At 39.3% G+C, this 20,860-nt stretch overlaps 1 protein-coding gene across 11 annotated transcripts in view; it reads right to left on the bottom strand.

Moving 5' to 3' along the window:
- Positions 1–1,534: 1,534 nt before the first annotated feature.
- Positions 1,535–20,860, bottom strand: part of LOC137277821 (potassium voltage-gated channel protein Shaw-like) — a 138,201-nt gene continuing 118,875 nt past the window's right edge. For 2 of the 11 annotated variants that reach the window (XM_067809768.1, XM_067809769.1), the window contains exons 2-6: positions 19,540–20,464; positions 15,354–15,392; positions 9,809–9,988; positions 7,914–8,066; positions 1,535–5,189 (exon numbers count right to left, since the gene is read on the bottom strand). In XM_067809768.1, the coding sequence (XP_067665869.1) occupies positions 5,008–5,189; positions 7,914–8,066; positions 9,809–9,988; positions 15,354–15,392; positions 19,540–20,464 (1,479 nt within the window). In that variant the 3' untranslated portion in view covers positions 1,535–5,007. Of the gene's footprint in view, positions 5,190–6,657; positions 6,682–7,864; positions 8,067–9,510; positions 9,989–12,067; positions 12,110–15,353; positions 15,393–19,539; positions 20,465–20,860 lie in introns of those variants that run through there. The other 9 variants (XM_067809773.1, XM_067809772.1, XM_067809775.1 and 6 more) reach the window with 7 other exon arrangements.

The following is a 20,860-nucleotide window of genomic DNA, read 5'->3' as shown; positions in this document are numbered from 1 at the left end:
GTTTCGCCAATCCACGAATTCCGATTTATATGCCAGCTACTTGTCTAAATGCCTCATGCTCATCCTTCACATATATGCCAACTACTTGTCTAAATGCCTCATGCTCATCCTTCACATATATGCCAGTCACTTGCCTCAATGTCTCATGCTCATCCTTCACACGGACGCCAATCACTTGTCTCAATGTCTCATGCTCATCCTTCACACAGACGCCAGTCACTTGCCTCAATGTCTCATGCCCATCCTTCACACAGATGCCAGTCACTTGCCTCAATGTCTCATGCCCATCCTTCACACAGACGCCAGTCACTTGCCTCAATGTCTCATGCCAATCCTTCACACAGATGCCAGTCACTTGCCTCAATGTCTCATGCCCATCCTTCACATGTATGCCAGCTACTTGTCTTAATGTCTCATGCTCATCCTTCACATATATGCCAGTCACTTGCCTCAATGTCTCATGCCCATCCTTCACATGTATGCCAGCTACTTGTCTTAATGTCTCATCCACAAATTCCACACAGATATCAGCTACTTGCCTAAATGTTCTATCCTGCCAACTGTTCACATCCATATCAACTACTTGCTAAAATGTCTTATTCTCATCGTCGTTATCCTCTGCAGGAGATAAGATGCGTGTTATATCAAAAAGACAGCATGAGTATGCACGTCGGGAGATAATTTACTGATAGAGAAATATGATGCTATGGTAGAGATGGCTTGTTACCAACCTTTCAAACCTCTTATTGTTCGTATCTTTACGCTATAGAATTGAGTAAAACGACGAATGTACTTATCATAGGCACTTTAAGTAAAATCAAAAGTTAATATAAGTGCTGGATGGTTCGAGTAAATGTCGTCCACAGTCAACTTACTGACCCCGTTTCGTAAATGTTTGACATGTCACTCATTCCAATCTTTTGATCAGAGAAGGGATCCTCACTTATAAGGCTATTATTATTTAAGGTCTTGTCATTGAGAATTGCAAACCTTTCATGTGGTCACACTTGGATAACATATGGCTGCGAGAGAATAGGGTTTATTAGCACATCTCTTTTCCCTCTCTTTATGATATGACATTTTCGGACAACGTACAGCAAGGAATGAAATCCACTCGGTAGCCATTTGACAGGTTCATCTTCTGTTTTGGCATACGTCGTGAATTTATATGTGTGCTTAATGCAGGGATCGGTTTAAAACTTATTGCGTGTGTTGTGTAGCTTAATGATACGTGTTTTCTTTAAGCTTCAAAGATCGAAAACTGACATGATCGACCTCAACCAGCTCGCTTACAACAACGAACCTGGTGTTCAGAGGACTTTCATGAAACAGATTCTCCTGAGCAGATTTTCAGTTTCATTAAGCTCAATCGTGATACAGCTTTCAGTGAGCGAGTGCAACGCTTCACGGCATTTCCTGCCGCAAAAAGTTTTGTTGTAGATATAGTCATTTGAAAGAAACAGTTTGTGACAAAGTAATGGTTGTGTTGTATTCGTCGTATCTCTGACTCCCTTAAAAAGAACAAAATCCCCAATTATACTCAATCGATTTTTTATTTTCCACAATGTCGAAACATGTAGTTTTCGATGAGCTAAAATTAGAAGGTGCAAATTCTGGTAACATTTTCAAATATGTTCTGCTCAAATCTTTATATACTCAACTCATTAAACAGAATATGTACAGGAAACGGAAGTGCGGCCATTGTCATTTCTCAGCAAGACTTCCCATCAATCGCGGCGACAATTCAACGTGAGTATGCACACTGACCCCTTTAAAGAATGCATCCCCAGCATGAATTATGCCCAGGTCTGTTGGAAAGAATTTACCATTCTTTTTTATCCAACAAATTACATGGAATGATAAGAATTTTACTCCGTATATCCAAATAGTGGAGAAACCATTATGCGCATGCTTTGTTACGCATGAAAAGCATGCAACACGGGGTGACGCCCCTCCTTTAAATTTTGAACACATGTACGTCCCTGAATCGCTGAGAAATGACTGGCCAAGCCCAAAACGAGGCAATCTAAACTCGTTGTATAAACGCCAGCATAATCTCTCGAGAGATTTGGCGCATGCGCAGAATATCAAGGCCTATATGTCTTTCAATACTATTATTACTGACATGGTAAAGGAATAGTGCTGAGGCAACGAGCCAGTGGAAACACTGACACACCAAAGTGAACAGGGAAATAGGACTAAAATTACGGAAACTGAGTTCGGCTCTCCTCGGAAATTTTCTGTTCTCTTCGCAACATTTCGTGACATCGGTAAGCAATGTCAGTAGTTCAATCCACTTTTACAGATACATTAAACATTTTAATGGATTTACTTTCAATAATTCACATTTTGTCTGATGCGACTATTATGTAACTAAGCTTGAGCCTCTTTTCCATAATACTTTCTCAGTTTCCATATTTCCGGAGAAATATTAATCATATCTATGTTTCCATACTTTAACATGGTATAACATGTATATATCATTCTCCATAGATAACCTGTATGATATAACTCTATAACGCACGCTAGGCATACCTCACATGCCAATCACGTCTGCGAGATTCTGTGCACGATCACTCAATGAATAATGATTAGGAATTGAAAACCAAAGTCACGTGTCTTCCTTATTCTAAGACAAAATGGCGGTGCTTCCGAGGCATTAGATATACAGAAATGCCTTAAATCTAACTGCCCGAGCAATCGGATCAAATCTACTTATCCCACTGTAACAAAACATTGTTACACCGGTTAATCGTTCAGTTGGTTACCACCTAATCATGGTTAACACAGACTAACGTCTTTAAACGGTGTAGACAGAACCAATGCCCTACGAGTTCCAGAACAGTATTTGAACAATGAGTATCACAATGTATTCAATAATTAATAAGTGAACAACATTTCGGTATGCAACATTTAAGGAGTGTTTCTTTCTACACCGCTTTGTACAACTTCAACAAATGATATATCCTTTAACCCTTACCGCACTACCCTGAATGAGTTTGTTAGCAGTGAGTATGCTGACACATACCTGGTTAATGATTAAACATTTTCACGTGAACTCGTGGGTGTGTCCATGCGGTCCCATCTCTATCGTTGGTGATGGTACACTCAGCCATATTGTCACACTGTGACAATGTCACTCTAATATCCAGAATGATGATAGACATCTATCTTGGTCACATGTTCAGATCATGTGGATGACAACGTGACCATATCACGTGACATTATCACGTATATTGTCAATAATGTACTAGAACCTTCCAACGAAGGTGTCAGTTTATCTAAAGCAGGTGCCAAATAGGCGAGCAGCCCCGCCCATTCTGAGCAACAACGCCTCTTGCGAGTCCTGGAAATACGCTCACTCGCTGCCAATGAACATTCATCGACAGCTTCAGATTTGTAGCCATGTTACTACTCAGCAACGTCACTTCTAGGAGCGTCAATCCTATCCAAGTTTACAATGAAATCACAACCGCAGTGTCAAACATATGTCGGATTTCTTCGTGCGTTTGATTGACAGCGCCAATCACAAATGCTACTTGTCACAAACTTCCCAATATCGATGTTATCGACCAGATGTTTAATACTACTTCCTCTGGCGCTGTTAATGTATCGATGTAATGGCTCATAATTATGTTTGATACGGTGAATACGTCATGAGTTGCCATGGTGATATGGGGATTCCCCGTGACGTCTTTGTCCAGGATTTGACCTCGGACATGTGCTGACAAACACGTGCATATATATAAAAATGGAGAAAGGCGTAAGAGGTACTGATTTTGGCAAATAAAGTGAAAACTTTATACTCCTTTAAATTTTGAAATTGAAACACAGAAATTACACGAAATCCAACAAAGAGCGTGAATATTTGGCGCTGAGCCACAACGGCAAACCACCGAGTAATATAATGGAATTTGTTTATGTCTGCTTCTCTATTACTTCTTTGCGCTACAACTCAGTAATACCAGGCCATACAGGGAAGGAACGCCACATAGGTGTAAAAATATATCTTGAATGACACTCATTTCTCTACACACAGGACCATGGGCTGAGCATGCGCGGTGTTAGCTGGTTCTACACGTGACTGGAAGCTGCGACAGATGGCCAAGCGACAGGGACAGATAGCGACAACACGGACCAATAGATAAAAATGGCATACATTGTTTGGTCACTTACAACCGGAGTCACATGTTTTCCTTCAGAACTGTGACTTCACTCAAACTGTACCTTGAACACTTTTGAAGACGCCATGTGAGAACGGTGCCCGACTCTCGCAATCAAAGTTGTCATGCATGGTTCACATTTCAGAAAATTACATCTCCCAAGAATTTCAAAAATATCAAAGCTTGATCATAGCACTCTTTGATACTAACTTTGTGGTCGTTTCCAGAAAAGAAAAATACACACATGGACTTAGCAACAAGCAACACAGCATGACACAAGACGTCAACTTGGATTAGCAGTACTTGCTGCTGACGCCATTCACACAAAGCGGAAGTTTGAAGGAACTCTCCTTGATGTGTAGCGACACATCAAACATCGCCATCCTTCCCTGGTTGAGCACTATCACAACCAGCCACAACATGTCACAAGTGCCCCTGGTGCCTCCATGTCTAGTACGATTAAAGCAGACGTGGAAGTTGAATCTTGAAAATAGCAATGCATTTGTATGACATCCAAAGAGTGACATCATCATTGACTGAGCTCAGCATACGCTGTGTGCGTTGTGATAGTAGCAAATGTTTGCACGACGCCGCCATCTTTGTAATATCGTGAAAAATGTAACTGCGGGTGCAAAATCCAAAACATTTAAAAGAAATCAAGGGACTTGACGTTGCTATGGTAACTTGAGTCCCACATAAACATCGGCAACATAAGTCATTTATTACCCACGTGGAGATTAGGCAATAAGATTTCGGCCAATCTAAATATATATCTTGCGTTGATGCAGTTTTCCTTCCAGACAGAATGTTGAAATAATGAAGTGTGAGTAATTGTTGATGGTAGCTATGTATTGACTGCAACGAGATTGTTTGTAGTTGGGGCTGATGGGGAAGTTGTTGTTGGGGAGGACGACCCCAGTGCTCGTTGTTCTTGGTTGGACGTCGGTGTTGTGCTTCCGTTCCCAGACGGAAGTGACGTCACTACCGGTTCTATCACAGCGCCATCTGACGTTGGAATGGGTAATCCTACAGAAAAGATCACAGTTACATGAAGAACAGATTTTGTTTAAAAGAGTAATGAGTAATTACATTACAAGATATAATGTTAGATCATAATTAAAATCTTGACAGTTCAAAACGGATTTCCAAACTCAAGACAATATTTAAAAGCAGTAAATCCGGAATACCACATTGATAAAAATAATATACAGTGCATCCCAGTGAGTTACCAAAGGCAAACAGCACACCTTTGTATTGACGGCTCCGTAGGCTTAGCTTAAATTATACGAAAATGTGCTTTATGTCCACATAACGGACACAAAACACGGTGATAACATACCTAAAGCACACATCGAAAACTGCTCTATCATGGAATAAGCAGAAAACAGAATAGACCAGTGCGACATAAAATTGACAAACTATGTTCTTATGAAGATTTCCGCTTTTATGTTGGTTTAAGTTGTTAAAAGCACAAAGCGACAGCAAGCATTATCTAGGCAAAGAAATAAGTCAAGAGACACTGTAGCTCACCTAAATGTTGCTGAATTATTTGGAAACAAAAATGGTCATGCAAAGGTCCTAAATCAAAATATAGAAAACAGTTAACGTTTTAAACACAACATAATCACTGTTTGCCAGTAACATATGCAGACATCAATATCACCTTCGTGATATATATCAACATTAAATTAAACAGCAAAGTCAGGATACAGCGCCATGAAAACCAATATATTTAGCATAACACACTGATAAAAGTTGGCCCTAATGTTATTCCAACACGCTGTGATCTGGACTGGACTCTTTGACATGTTACTATAGGCGGCTGCAGAAAGCAAATGGTTGCAGCGCATGGGGGCAGCATTGCTATATTTGTTTTAGCAAAGTATCCATTAAATCCACAACCGAAACACACAACAAATTCAACATATTGTGAATAAATGACTTCATACAAATATAAAATATTGAAGCAAAACGTAAAGATAGGTAACACATGTAACAATAATTCATGACCAAATAGTAAAAGAAGAAATTTCGAAAAGAGGGTAATTTAATGCCATGAAAGAATGCCTACATGGGCAAAGTCAAATATGGATGAAAACGAAAGTAGACTACGCATACCACCGCATATCAGCTGTTCCTTACATTTCCACGCTGTATTGTGTTACATATTCTGAAATGACTGTATAATGAATTCAAACAATATCATTGGTACAATGTTTTCCGTTTTCATCGAGATCCGATCGATGAATCCGTTTCTGGAGGTTTCGGTGGAGAGCTCGAAACCATAAACTCAGCAAGAGGAGGGACGGACAACTGACAGAGTCGTGACATAAGCTCACTTGAACCACTGGTTCAAATGAACGAGAAATGGTCTTTCAGTTTGACTGTGAAAAACCTATGCAACCAAATTCTATGTGATCGTGACAGTGATAGTGATACACAAAGGCCGCCACCAAAGTTCCTTCACCGTGTTATTATCGATAAATATGTTTACCTCATTACAAAATTAACAAGGGAACTGAAACGCAATAAGTGCTTCAGTAAGATAAGGAGGCCGTGTCCAACATTACGATATAAGAATGTAAATAAAGTCATGTAAAGTTTGTAAAAAATGAATTTCACATAAATATCCTGATATCCACTAGCATATAATTACACACATCAACGCACACCGGTCTAAGTAAACTTAGTCTCAGTGTATTTTGTTACACTCTACCACTGAGTCTAACAAAACCTAGCAGAAAGTCGCGTCAGGTAACCTTTGAGCGACCAATGACCGTCCAATCAAACGTGAGATGGTTAAATAGATTTAACCAATCAGACAACGGCTACTATTTAGGGATCGGCGGGACATTCAAAATATTCCGGTCACTGACACAGATCTCCCCACAAACTAAAATCCGCATATAACACAGTTATTTGACCTGCAGTATATATGCTTTGGGGTTTCTGTCGACATGGTACCATTAGCTAATATTTCCACAAGATAACATCCTTTAATACTGCCAAAACACTATTTTCAGCGACTGTTTACTCACCGTTGTTATGGTTGTACGTACGCCGTGTGCATCACCCGATAGCGAGCGTAAGCTACATAACATTCGGAATCATTCGGGTACGAACCTTTTCGAGATAAAAAGTTCAAAAGGTATGTGCGAATGTGCACTTTCGCTATTTGGTAAGTTGTGTTCTGGTTGGTCAATTCCAAAGGTTACCTGACGCGACCTCGCATAAGGTTTTGTTAGACTCAGTAGTGGAGTGTAACGAAAAGTACTAAGGATAAGTTTACTGGGACTGCAACGCACACATATTTTACTGAGTGAGGTAAATGAAGTGGGTTTTTTTTATTTTACGGCATTGTTTCAACCATGTCGCGACTCTAACTCTAAACAGAAAATATATTACTTCTATCGGTGAGTAAAAGGATCATCGGATAGCCAGTATGATTCAGTCCAAAACGATTTTGTTCATACTGCTTACATCTGACAGTGGGAATGGGTACATAGTTTTAGGTTGAAACACTGCTCAACCAATATCAAGGCAAATGGCACCTTGTAACCATCCGGGAACCGAACCATGGTTTCGGTATCACAGCTTCGCAGAGAAAGTAAAACTGAAATATTTACTAGTAACTGATGTAGAGAAACATGTTTGAATTTGTTACAACGACACAGTGAAGTGGGAACAAACATAACACTAACCTGTGTAACTTTCCCATCCAAAAGTGTAAAGGAGCATACTAAAAGGTACCTTTTTCTAAAATTTTGTCTTGCTCCCCACACTGCAGTTGCGCTGCTGGTGCAGGTGCTGAAGGTGGTGCTGGCCCTGCTGTGGAGTTCATGGCTAGCTGAGCATTGGGTGTGACAAGGAGACTGGAGAGAGCAGTTGGTCCCCCTTGCGCGTCTGAAAACAGTTAGCAGGAGAAGGTTACAACGTTTCAAAGAATATGACACATAGTGACGGTTTATGTGCCACCGTCCTGTGTTAAATCATATGTATGTAAATGTGCTCAAGGATACAATTCTTTATGCAAGCGCACAATGTCTTGGAGTACACTGCGGATGAATACAATTACAATCACTGACAGGAGGTCATTAAGTTCAGTTGTATTGACTCTTCTACGGTATAACGAAACTATGTCAAAACAAACACTTTAATAATAATACACGTATTCTGTGATTGTGGAAATATACTAAGATAAGAAAATCTACACGTGGGAATATTGAAACATTCTCTGGACATAGAGGTTCACCTTTTCACTTACAAATCAATCTTCGCTTTTACCTTAATTATGACCATTCGGGCGAAATGAACTATACGCCTGAAACGTGGATCAAAACATTACACACGTTACTAGTATGAAAACAATTCTATGAGGTTTCCGTTGATATAATGAATGAAACATCATATCCCTATGTATCGCCATTGAAGAACCATCTCTTGTTTGTTTCCTTTCAAGCAAATAAACAAAGGTGCATTCTTTAGTATATTTCATCGGTGAACCCCTATATCGAGAGCATATCTAATAACTTAAAGGGCAAAATTCATATGGTGTTCATGAACAATTACAAAATGAATCATCAAGGGTGATATAATTTATTCAAATGGTGCTACTTGTGAGGAGATTCTTTAGAAGCGTTTTCATCTTCATAAACACGTTGATAAATAGTTGATAATACAGCGATTTGGTTGCTTTCATGAGTTTCAATTTTGACAGAGATGTCAAAATCAAACGTGTCGACAAAAATGCAGTTTAGGTAATATTAAATCATACAATACGTATTCGGACGAAATCTGGGTTGGTGAAGGATAGTCATATTTTATGCCACTATTTCAAGCTGTAAAATATGAAGATCATGTTCAACCCAGTCAGCTAATTCAAGATGGAATAGTGAAAATGTATCATACAAAAATTCCACCAGAGAACATTTCTTAGTTTTCTAAGATGTGGAAAATTTTAATGGTTATGAAAATGATGGTTTTACATGCGAGGAAATGAATGAAAGTTTCCTTAACAGGTAAAGAGGTTTTCAGTTTGAAAACACGAATGTTTTGAATGTAAATATAAACGACAATATACATAAGGTAACAGTATCTGGGAGCTTAATTTATCATCAGTTTGTTTCGTCTCTGTATGGAAAATTTATCACATGTGTAATATATAAGAGATTGAGACAGTAAGCCCGGTCGCAAAGTATTCTTCAAATAGATTTTATCATCCTATACCCAAATTCTATTTTGGCGATGCATGCTCATAACACCGCATCTGCACCATAGTCTTTATTTGTTGAGCAACTTATCATGTGAAATCTGTCGAAATCTTCAAACAGAAAAGAAATGAACACAAAGCAACTGAAGACAAACACCTGCAAAACCACGGCAAATCAACAAGAAAAACAAGGGCAAAAATAAAGAGTCATGCGAGGATAAAAAGAACTACCACCGGTAGGGATTAGGCATCGTGCAAGCTCTGCTAAAAACAAGTCGTAAACAGACACCATCGAAGGTTTTCCACTGACAATAACCAATCACTATCATCCTGACTGACCACGTGACAAGGTCTAGAACAAGGGAGGTAATTTGCAACTGAATACATTGAAAAAGAATGGCTAAAGTTGAGAGTAAAGACAGTTGTATATAGTTACCAGAAGTTTTGATTTCAGTTACTTTGAGGGGTGAACCGGGATTGGAGCTTATTTCTACCATCCGTGGAGGTGACCTTTCAACGGTACTTTGCGATCGTGAACGGGCGCTCGTGTCCTGCCCTCCACTACTTTCAGTATGGTTTAGCATCAGCATTGGGATTGCCTCCTCCCCATTTCGGCCTTGTAGATAGTACAAAACAAGTAAGATTAGCTATTGCCAGCTACCACTAGATGACGTCACAAATAAGGAAGCTCCAATTAAATCACAGATTTATGCATATCAAAAGCTAGAATCTAGTAGTGAATTTGTTAGGCATAAGAAGCGACACTGAAGGCTAGTTTGGTTTGTATTCGTAAGGGTAAGTTTTGTTGAGGTTCGAGGACTGTGGATCCTCACAGTAACTGTTATGTAGAATTCAACAGAATCTTCCAGCCTCTAAGTATAAAGGGAAAATCGTGCTACCCAGCATACTGCTGATAGATATTTTCCATGTACTATCCTCTGTACAACTACATAATCTTTTTCAAAACAGTCCCGGCGGCCTGCATTTATAGGTTGTGAATGTCGTTGCATCCTTTCAGTGTATGTGTCACACACGTCTTGATGCATCATTTCTATTTGAAATAGAAGTAACGAACTGTGCAGTTGGACAAAGATTAACAAAACTTACATGCTGTTGTTAGTAAACAAAACATAGCAAACGGAATAATGGTATCGTTATTCTTTCATAGAAAACTCATATGCACTGCCAGCAATTCCCACACAGGACACAGAGATTTTTCATTCTTGTAGAAACAAAACCCGGATACAGTTTATTTGAAGATGCTGCTTTAACACGTGTTGCTTAACAACAGAAATAAACGACATTGGCTGAAATAAGTCCTGGTAGATTTTACAACCAATACAATATGTGGATATATGCGGAAAAAACATAAAGAAATTAAAACGCCATGGTAACATTCTTTCATAGGTTCAAGAACAATGAAAAACATAGATAAATTTCATATATTTTAGGCAAAGATAAATTTCATATATTTTAGGCAACACACTAGTAAGTCGATATAGCATATCACAAGGAAAGAAAATAAGTATACTTGTGCGCTGAAATGAAAGAGTTTTAGTCTAAAACTGAACATCAGATGAGCATTATACTAATGAAACGAAAGGGATGACGAGTGTGTTGTTACCACACTTAAATCATGCAGGATTGATGGCCTCATGCAGTCACATGCAGTAATCATAATATATATATATATATATATATATATGAGGAATAAAAGCGTATGATGCAGTCAACATGGCATTTAAGGAAGCATGGATCACCAGAGAACCGTGAGTAGAGGGGGAGTTTCAATTTAGTACGCATCGGCTGTCTTTAAAGAAATACCTCCAAAACCTTGTCCACAAAGAAACCACATGGAATTCATACGTCTGGATATGTCATCATTGGGATTACAATCAAAGTGGTTTTAAAATAAATTAGCTGTGATATTTCGATACAACTAAACTATCCTGAATGGGGTGGGGGGCGGCGGCTGACTGATCACGTGACGTTCTATTCCTTCACACGCTAGGTAACTCAACAACATAATTGACATATGGTGTATTACTGTCAAAATGCATTATGCAAGTAGAACATTTCAAGTTTCCCTTTCATATGGATGCAGATGTGGACAGGTATTCAAACTGGTGATGTGAATGGTGTTGACGATAGATGACGGTTGCAGTGACAGAGTAGATGGTTGTCTGATAGGATTTGTTTGTTCGTATCCTTTCCTACCGTGTGCATAGTTTCCGTTTGACAAAACCATAACATATCACATTTTCGTACTGTGAAACCATACCACGGGTTACACATGAAACGCGCCCGATATGATGATCATATTGAATGGTATGAACATGGATGACAAAGCATGTGTGGTTTCCCCTCACAGTAAATACCATCTAAACATAAGATCAAGTGCTTTGTTGGCACTAGGCAAAAAAGAAACGGTTGTTAAAACAGTTGAATAATTCAAGCCTGGGTTTGCTATCATAAAAAATACCATTCTGTGAAAATGGAAAATAATTCAGGGTGCTTCAATGAAATAAGAAGGAACTCTGTTAAAGACCGACATATTAGGAAATGAAGCTGAAACTAATTCAAATGGATTCTTGCAGTCAGAATGTGTGAGGATAAAATATATGATGTTTCGGCATAAGTGATAAGTCACACGTGATGGGAATGAGAGCGAATTGGGATGTGTGTTGTTTATTACCAATATTATTATAGAACGGACGATTGGCACCCATTCCGACGGCTGAAATATAAGGTTGAGTTAGCACCTGTTTACACAAACACAATAATCAGGTTATACAGTCATACATTCATTGCCAACACTTCCCTCAACATGCTTGAAACAAATACATTTCCAGCCATGTATATACAACTGTCATTATGCTAATCACTGGATTGTCTGGTCCAGATTTGATTATTTATGGATCGCCGCCACATGGTGAAATATTTCTGAGTGTGGCGTTAAACAACAAACCAACGAATTCTATAACTGGTTGCCGATACTGTGAGATTCCGCATGCGAAGCTTACACCAAGCACCGACAGTGTTCCAAGGAATGATCAAGTATTTAATGTATCATTGATACTTATGGATACTTGGGCTGATAGGTAGTCGATATGTTTGTGACTTTAGGGGAAGTGTTGACATCAACAAGACAAGAATTATATGCATAAACAACACACTTTAAATAGACACACCATGATTTAACAGATAGACACGCTTAAGCTGTTTATGACGTGCATTGCTTATAGTACTCCACACAATGAATTAGTCAAACAGCTTTATATCGGTTTACTTGTATCCAGATTTAACTATTAAGGGTATTCAGTGCAGTCTGGGAGATAATCTAGTCATGAACATCTTAATGGAAAGTGAACAAAATGCAATATGTTCACTAACTGTTGGTAGCATTAATATTAGTTACAAGATGAACCACACTTGAACGATATGTGTACATCAATACGCCTATTTCTTGCAATGTATGCAGCCGTCAGTCGCGCGTTTGTGCGGCAAATGTTTTAACGTCATAAATGGGTTACACTACACGCATAACAAACCTTTCACTAAAACAAGAGCATTTCAGTAAAACTGTGTTTAACCACACGTGCCGTTGTATAATGAAATATACATTCACAACATTTATATTTTAATATTATTTGGAAAATGAAATCCGAAAATAGAACTATGAGCATTGATTATCAGTAATGTGAATTAACTTTGACCTGTGCATCAACGGTGCGTTCAGTGTAATTTAATCTTCAACTGCTTGAAGAAATACTGGAAATACTTCTGTTATAAAAGTGACGATGAATCACAATATGCGGTTTCACATAAAAAAGACTCCATTACCAAAAAGTATCAGTATTAAAATATATTAAAAGCATAAACAGGTGAAATACATTTCCATGTTTTCGTAGTTTTCCTAAATAATGGTATATATGGCGGATGCAGATTGTAACCGTCAAAATGTGTGAGTTGTATTTCACACAATTTACTCATTTTCAGAGGTTATTTTTGGCGTTACACAGTTTACAAAGAGATGACTATAACAGGCCCTCCCAAACATTGCTGTTTGTTTCAGTGAAACCTGAATGGAATCTGTATCGCCGACACTTATTATTGACCGATGTTGTGGTTTTATATTGTGTTTTAACTGTTGAATATTCCCGAAAAATAAGTGTAATTGTTCACAAACCTCTGAAAATGAACGGTAATTGTGTGCTGCTGTTAAAGACATGCAATGTTGTGATGTGCCCCCAAACCATTGCAGATGTTTTAAGTATGGATGGTCGTTAAAATTTAAATACTTTAAGAAACGTAATATTTTATCTTCAACATAGAAGTGTTAGAACTCTATGAATAAATTAATTGAATTTATCGAAAGATAAATTCTACAGACATACAAATACAATGTTACATCTGCAACGGTCGAATGAACGATCGGGAATCCAGCAAAGAAAATAAATTTGCCAAAACTAAATTGATACTCTACCACCCATAAGAAGGCCCACATTGTAGGCACCTGGTAGGAAACATAAGGTTATATATATAAACATATAGGTTATGGGAATTCATATATTCAAATGCGTGTTTTCTCTTCTGCAGTGCATGGTCTTTCATACATCATGACTATTCATAAAATAAAATGGACAAAATCATAGTAGTTTAAAGTTTCAATTATTGTGCATGAAACATATATGATATGAGCAACTATTTGACATGCTCATTTCTGAGCCTCGCAGTCACGCAGTGTATATTTGGACACCTGTATGGCAATTCTGTTGCGAGGACTCTTTCCTCTGAGGCAGAGTCCGTTTTCAAAATATGACAAGGGAAGTGATTTTTATATACATTAACTCAGAGCTACTGTAAACTATTCTGGGTATGACTAGTCGCAGCAGCACATTCATGGGATATGTGAACAGGGCACTGCAGTCACTTCGCTCTTTGTGTCCACGTACACAACTTTTAGTTCTGCAAAGGGACAGGTAACCCTATTTACTGAAAACAAACGATTCAAGCGGTTAAACCTCACGCTGCATATTGTATTGGTTGGTTACAACTTCTAAAGTCTATGTATTTTGTGCACAACTGCCATTGTTTTGTCTGTATAAACCTGCAGTGTATACATACTGTCCTGGGTCTACATCTATATGCAAATCCACATCTCCATGGAAACAGAGAGCTCTGTATGGAGTCAATGTTGTTATGATTATGGCTACACAATCACCTTTCTAATTCTCTTGTTTATTGTCAAGAACAAAATCTGTTTTAATAGTCGTTTAAATCTGTTGGGTTTTCAGATTTCTCTCGTCACCTGCCGATTTATGTTTAGCAAGATGGCCGCTGGATATGTTTGACCAAACACGGATAACTATTGCATCGTGTTTAGGGGTATCCTTTGGCGACAAACTCGAACACGAATAAAACAACCAAACTAAACTTGTTGGATTTCATAACCTGAGTGCCACGCATCTCGTGGACACCTGGCTAAGACGTCTGTCAGCACATTACGGCGACAGAAGCGCGCGGACAGCCTGACATGCACACAGAGGAGTCACACCAGCATGCACCCATAGTTCCGGCATGCGCAAACACATGCGCAGCAAGACATGCCCACACCAGTCGCTTATAGCAAGAGGAATATTTCCACATGCGCATATGCATTATCTACCTAGAATTTGTTACGAAGAAAGCACTTCGAACTCAAAAATGCTTGTCGTAACCGACTACAGGAGATATGCCACTGACTATAACAAAACTAAGTGAAAAAACGCAAGTCGCAATTCTGAGTTTCATAAAATGACTCCCGGTCGACCCACTCACACATAGCACATTCATGTAAAGTTGTTCAGTTCATGCGAATAAATGTTTCAAAATGACACTTCAGTGTCGTCTATCCCATGTGTTCGACAGGGAGCCACGTGAAACAAAACGAACCCTGAAACCGGAAGCGTGCATACAAACCGGATGACGTTATGACTTACTACGGAAGGGCATCAGCTCCTGTAAAGCGCCCCCGTGGGCTAGAGAAGAGAAGGAGTAATCTAAATGTCTATGCGGGTGGACAATAATACAGGGTATTAGGTAAAGTAGCTCGAAATACCAGGTCTGGTCAGGTAGGGCACTTCCATGTAAGTCAGTTATACATCAAATCGAATTTTAGTAATGATCAATTTCTCCGTCCGAGACCATATACCGATACTTGGCGCTGTTTTATCATTGCAGAAATTAACATTTGTGATAGCATTAACCGCTAGGAAGGTAAGGGTTCATACTGCAGCACAGCCTATTTCGAATCCAACCTTTATAAAGTTAAAACATTGTATTACTGAGGGACCTCACATCGTCGAAGCAGTCTTTAAATTCTTTGCAATTACAAGTCGAATACAGATTATAACAACTCAACATACAATTGCATATATGAAACTATTTGTATTTCAAAACAATTCCGGTGAATTTCACGAAACTATCGCTGCGCCGTAAGTTCAAAACAACCTTACAACATGTTAATATTATCACATGATGGTATTTTTCTAGTTTCAGTGTGAAGGAATTTAGATCATGAACAACCTACACATCCACATCCAGTCTGACCTTTGACCCTCTGCTACTTAACCCAACACCCTGCGCACCAGGTTCACGACAGAAGCTGCTGATCACGTGACAATTCAATGAAAAAAATAATCAGATCACACAATAAATACCACCTGCAATGTCTAGATAGGGAATAAGACACATAAACATTCATGTGGAAAGTTGTATCTGAAAAGCTAGTGGGGAATTGAAATACAAAGTTCGAATAAAAGTTACAAAAAGGGATTACAGTGACATTCAAACGGTGAATGAAAAATGTAAATTTATTAACAGCAGCTGATGAAGAAGAAGACTTATTGGGCGGCCATTGTTAAACTGTTCTACCTAATTACTCTTTAACAGTAGCATAAATAGCACGGCACACACCTGAAAATGAAATATTAAGTACAAATAAACACTCAGGTTCACGTAGCGGACACGGGTAGACGTGTGGTAATTCCAGTCCAAACTAAAGAGTGGGGTCCGGCACGGAGACCCACTCAAAGTGTACGTACATCCCAGGTTGATCTAGAAAGCTATACATATATTCAATACATGGGCATATCCACTGGTCTGGCGACAGTAAAGGCAAGCTCTACCTACAAGCACTAAATTGCATTAAAGCAAATGCAAGTATATCTAAATACAGTTTTAAGTGTTGTAAAAATACAAAGTATGTCACAAAATGTGGTTAACAAACTGAGAAGCGGGGTAATAACTGTAGGTGGAAGCTTCCCCACAAGAAACGCTGGGAAAGGTAAGAGTAAATACACGTTCATAAAACTGAACAGGATGTAACCTATGTCCTTAGGGTCCTCTTCAAGAGAGAGACACGTGAAACATGTGTATCTCGGCTTCACATAACACGAGCCAGCTTCAACACCCAAGGCATATTTTTGGCACTATAAGCCCTGGCTTTGTTTCTCTACAATGTAGAGTATTAGAGCGACGGTAAGCGTGACGGTAAGCATTGAAGGTAAGAGCTAATGTTATTCTTCTAAAAACGAAAACCAAGTGCCAAATTTACGCACTCGCCTATCAGTGGTCACTGGATTGTCTGATCCAGAGTCATTTATTTACAAACGGCCACCATATAGCTAAAATACTGCTGAGTGCGGCGTCAAACAACAAACCAACCCACCAAACCTGTCAGTATTTTAATTCAGCATTTACACATTACATGGGAAAATGTTCACTGCTGTATTCTGTTCGAACTCACTGCGTCGTCATTTGTCTACGGTAGGTTATTATTCTCTATAACATCGGACATGCTGACGAATCAGCAGAGCTCAGCAACACGTGGTGTGCCACGTGGATTAATCAGTCGCCGCTACGTCCTTTGTTCTGCTTCCACGAGTAAGTGAGTGAGTTTACGTTTACGCCGCACTCAGCCATATTCCAGCTATATGGCGGCGGTCTGTAGATAATCGAGTCTGGACCAGACAATCCAGTGATCATGAGCATCACAGCATGAACATAGATCTGCGCAACTGGGAACCGATGACATGTGTCAAGCCAGCGAGCCTGACCACTCGATCCTGTTAGTGACTCTTGCGACAGGCATAGCCACCTTTTGTGGCCAGCATGGTTTCCTGAAGGCCTATTCTACCCCGGACCGTCACGGGTCTTCCAGGGGCTGAGGTAATAACTTTGTACCTGCACCGACAGAACGATTGCTTAACAGAGGGCCCTGATACATTAATTCCAATTCTTTCTATTTGTGAAATTCGCTTGCTGTCCATTTACATACTATTGATATTAGAATTAAACCCAGAATGATACTGATTCTGAAAGAAATCGCTTTATCTGAACACATCGGAATCCTTCACTAGGTGTTTAAAGTTTCTTAATATAATTTTTATACTTGTATCTTATTCTGATATGTACTTCCTTTTTACACTTCTGGAAGGTCCGTGCAAAATGTGAAAATGTCCAGTCCTTACATGTATACATCTTGATCTAGCGTAATGAAATTACCTGTAATATATCACAGCTGTGTTAAAAGTTCTCTCTACATGAGACGTGATTTCAGAGAGCACTTTTCTTGTTGCCCCTATCGAGGAGGCATCATTGCAGGCAATATCACGCCTGCTAAAATTGTGCACAAACAAGAGTTATCTCCCTTACACCGTGCATCAGAAACGGATATTTCTTTTCGCGCAATGATAGCGTTGTAGAATTTGACTACAGTTCATTTAACGTATCTAAAACACATTATTTGTTTGTGATTTATAAAACTGATATTTCACTACAATATACATTTCAAAGTGTACTATACTGAACATTTAACGATGTGTATGGTTAGATTTGGTTCGCTCACAAGCAACAAGAAGAGTACTCAACCGCGGTTTAAGGGAACGAAATGAAAAAAAACAGACGTTACCTTAGCTTCTGATGCATCAGCTGGTGAGTAAACGAACAGACAGATGCCCGTACCTCAAATGTCCATATCGACTGATGTCTACCGAACCACATTACCAATAAATCGCCAGATTTCACGTCTATTAAATATTCTCTTCGGCGAATATTGATATTTCCTCTCATAAACTTTGTAGCAAAACGTACATATCTGACATCAGTTCTGGCGCTGTCAATTTGCCAAGTCGGGCGGAAGTTTAAACCAAAACAAGTCCCGCAGAAACTGAATATGGCTTTTCCGGTCAGTTTAGACGCTTTAACCATATGAATGGACACTAATGACGATGATTGCAGACCAAGAGAATTTAAAACATTTATAACTCGAGTACCGCGACACCTTACATTATGACATATTAGAAATATAGTCAGGAATAAAGTGGCGTAAGTGAGCTAAATTATAACGCCTCAACAAATATGACGTCATTACAAATATTCTTGTATTACGTCAACAATGCCGGTTGCGGTATTGTTAAGGTGTGAAACATCCCCGTGATTCCCAATGATGAAAAATGCCTATGTTATAATGATGTTTAATGCTTTATACATTAGTATATATTCATCTTGTTAAAAACCTTATATTCATAAAGTGAAATGCGGTTTGGGAGTTCTTTCAGGGCGCCATCTGGAGGAAGTTGCTGTGGGTCAAGATGACGACAGAATCATATATGCATACCCCCTTACAGGACATAAATACATGTATTTTTCTGTCACGTCTGAATAGCATTGTATCACCACGTAGGCAAGACTACGGCGGGAAGCTTAGGTTTCGCTGCGACTGTAAGTGTAGAAGATGGAAAACATGTGCAAGACAAGTTTATGCACGTGAGGCATATGTTACACGTGCAGTGTGACGTATATAACAGAAGTTATATAAACAACAGTTCATGAGCAGCGTATTAGAAGAGAGACCATGCAAAATACTGATGGTTGGGTACTTCTAACACGGACGCAGTGTGAAAAACTTGATCTACGACTGGTTCTAATGAACGGTAGTGTGATGGGCAGTCCGAATACATGATGGGGTAGTGCGAGCGACTATTCTGGGAAACTATTGGAAGGGCATGATTGGACTTGAATCACCACTGGACCACCTTTACATCAACACGAAATATACCACAGGGAAACTTTAAGATCACAATAAAGATTAAACGACACCAACTATCAAATAATGTCATTTACCTATTCTGCCCATCTTCGCCTCTAATGCCCCAGGATGGTTGTGTTTGATGGCGTTCATCCTACGTGTGCCCCCTGGTCCGGGGCCTCCAGCACCCCCGGGCGCCCCTGGGGCTTTTGGTCCCTTCGGGCGGGGTGCCTCCACTGGTAGAACCCGTCTCCTCTTCTTGGGTAGTTTAGATCTGGCTTGAGTATGCGAGTAAAACAGAGCGAAGTTACTGACGATAACAGGTACTGGAAGGGCTATCGTAAGCACACCAGCCAATGCGCATAAGGCTCCAACAAACATCCCGACATAGGTTTTAGGGACCATGTCCCCGTATCCCACTGTTGTCATGGTGACTATGGCCCACCACAAGCCCACAGGGATGCTCTGGAAGTCATTTTCCGGGTTATACTGTATACGCTCAGCATAGTAGATGAGCGCTGCAAAGATGACGATACCGAGCACGAGGAAGAATATGAGGAGGATTAACTCCTTTGCACTGGCTTTGAAGGTATGAATGAGAATCTTCAGTCCCGCGGAATGCCGCGTTAGCTTACAAAGTCTCATGATACGGATAATGCTAAAAAACTCCAGCATGTCGCTTTCTTGTTGTAGTTTTGTGAGCAAGAAATCTAAATAGAAAGATAACGTGGCTACAATGTCAATTATATTCACGGGTGCTTTCAAAAAATCAAATTTATTAGGTGCTACGATGAAGCGAATAATGATTTCGAAGGTGAACCAAGCATTGCTCGCACATTCAATGTAGAAAAAAGCGTCGTGAGGTTCGGTCTCTGTTTTCTCTAGTCGCCATGTTTTATTCCCGTCAGCCATTGTGGAAGAGGTATTGCGCAATACCGGAACTCTCATCTCGGGATGCGTTTTGAGGCAGAAGGACAATATAGAGATTACTATGAAGAAGACAGATATAACCGCAATTATCTGAAAGTAAAAAAAATAACATTAACGTTAGTTATGTCTTTCGCATTTGAGGGTGTCAAACAACCAAATATATAACATCAAAATGTAGCAAGCACTAGCCAATACTGACATGTATAGACAAATGTCACAAACCTCAGTCAAGTGGAATAAAACAACGCTTTCATGCCAGGAAAACGGCATTTAATCCGTGGACCTCAGTTGTGACACTTGCCTGCTACAGTACATCATAAGGCATAAAGCATACCCATGTACTGCATTTCACCACAGTGTTTGAGCAAACAACAATAAAACAAAACAACATGCACAAATTTCACGTTTTCGAGTATCACTATGGAGTTTAAACTTATAATTAAAATCATACAATTGAATATAAAATAGAAACCACCAAGAGTTGAT

Source organism: Haliotis asinina, chromosome 3, assembly GCF_037392515.1.
Source record: "Haliotis asinina isolate JCU_RB_2024 chromosome 3, JCU_Hal_asi_v2, whole genome shotgun sequence".
In the NCBI taxonomy this organism is placed as follows: domain Eukaryota; kingdom Metazoa; phylum Mollusca; class Gastropoda; order Lepetellida; family Haliotidae; genus Haliotis; species Haliotis asinina.
This window is presented reverse-complemented; position numbering and strand designations above follow the sequence as displayed.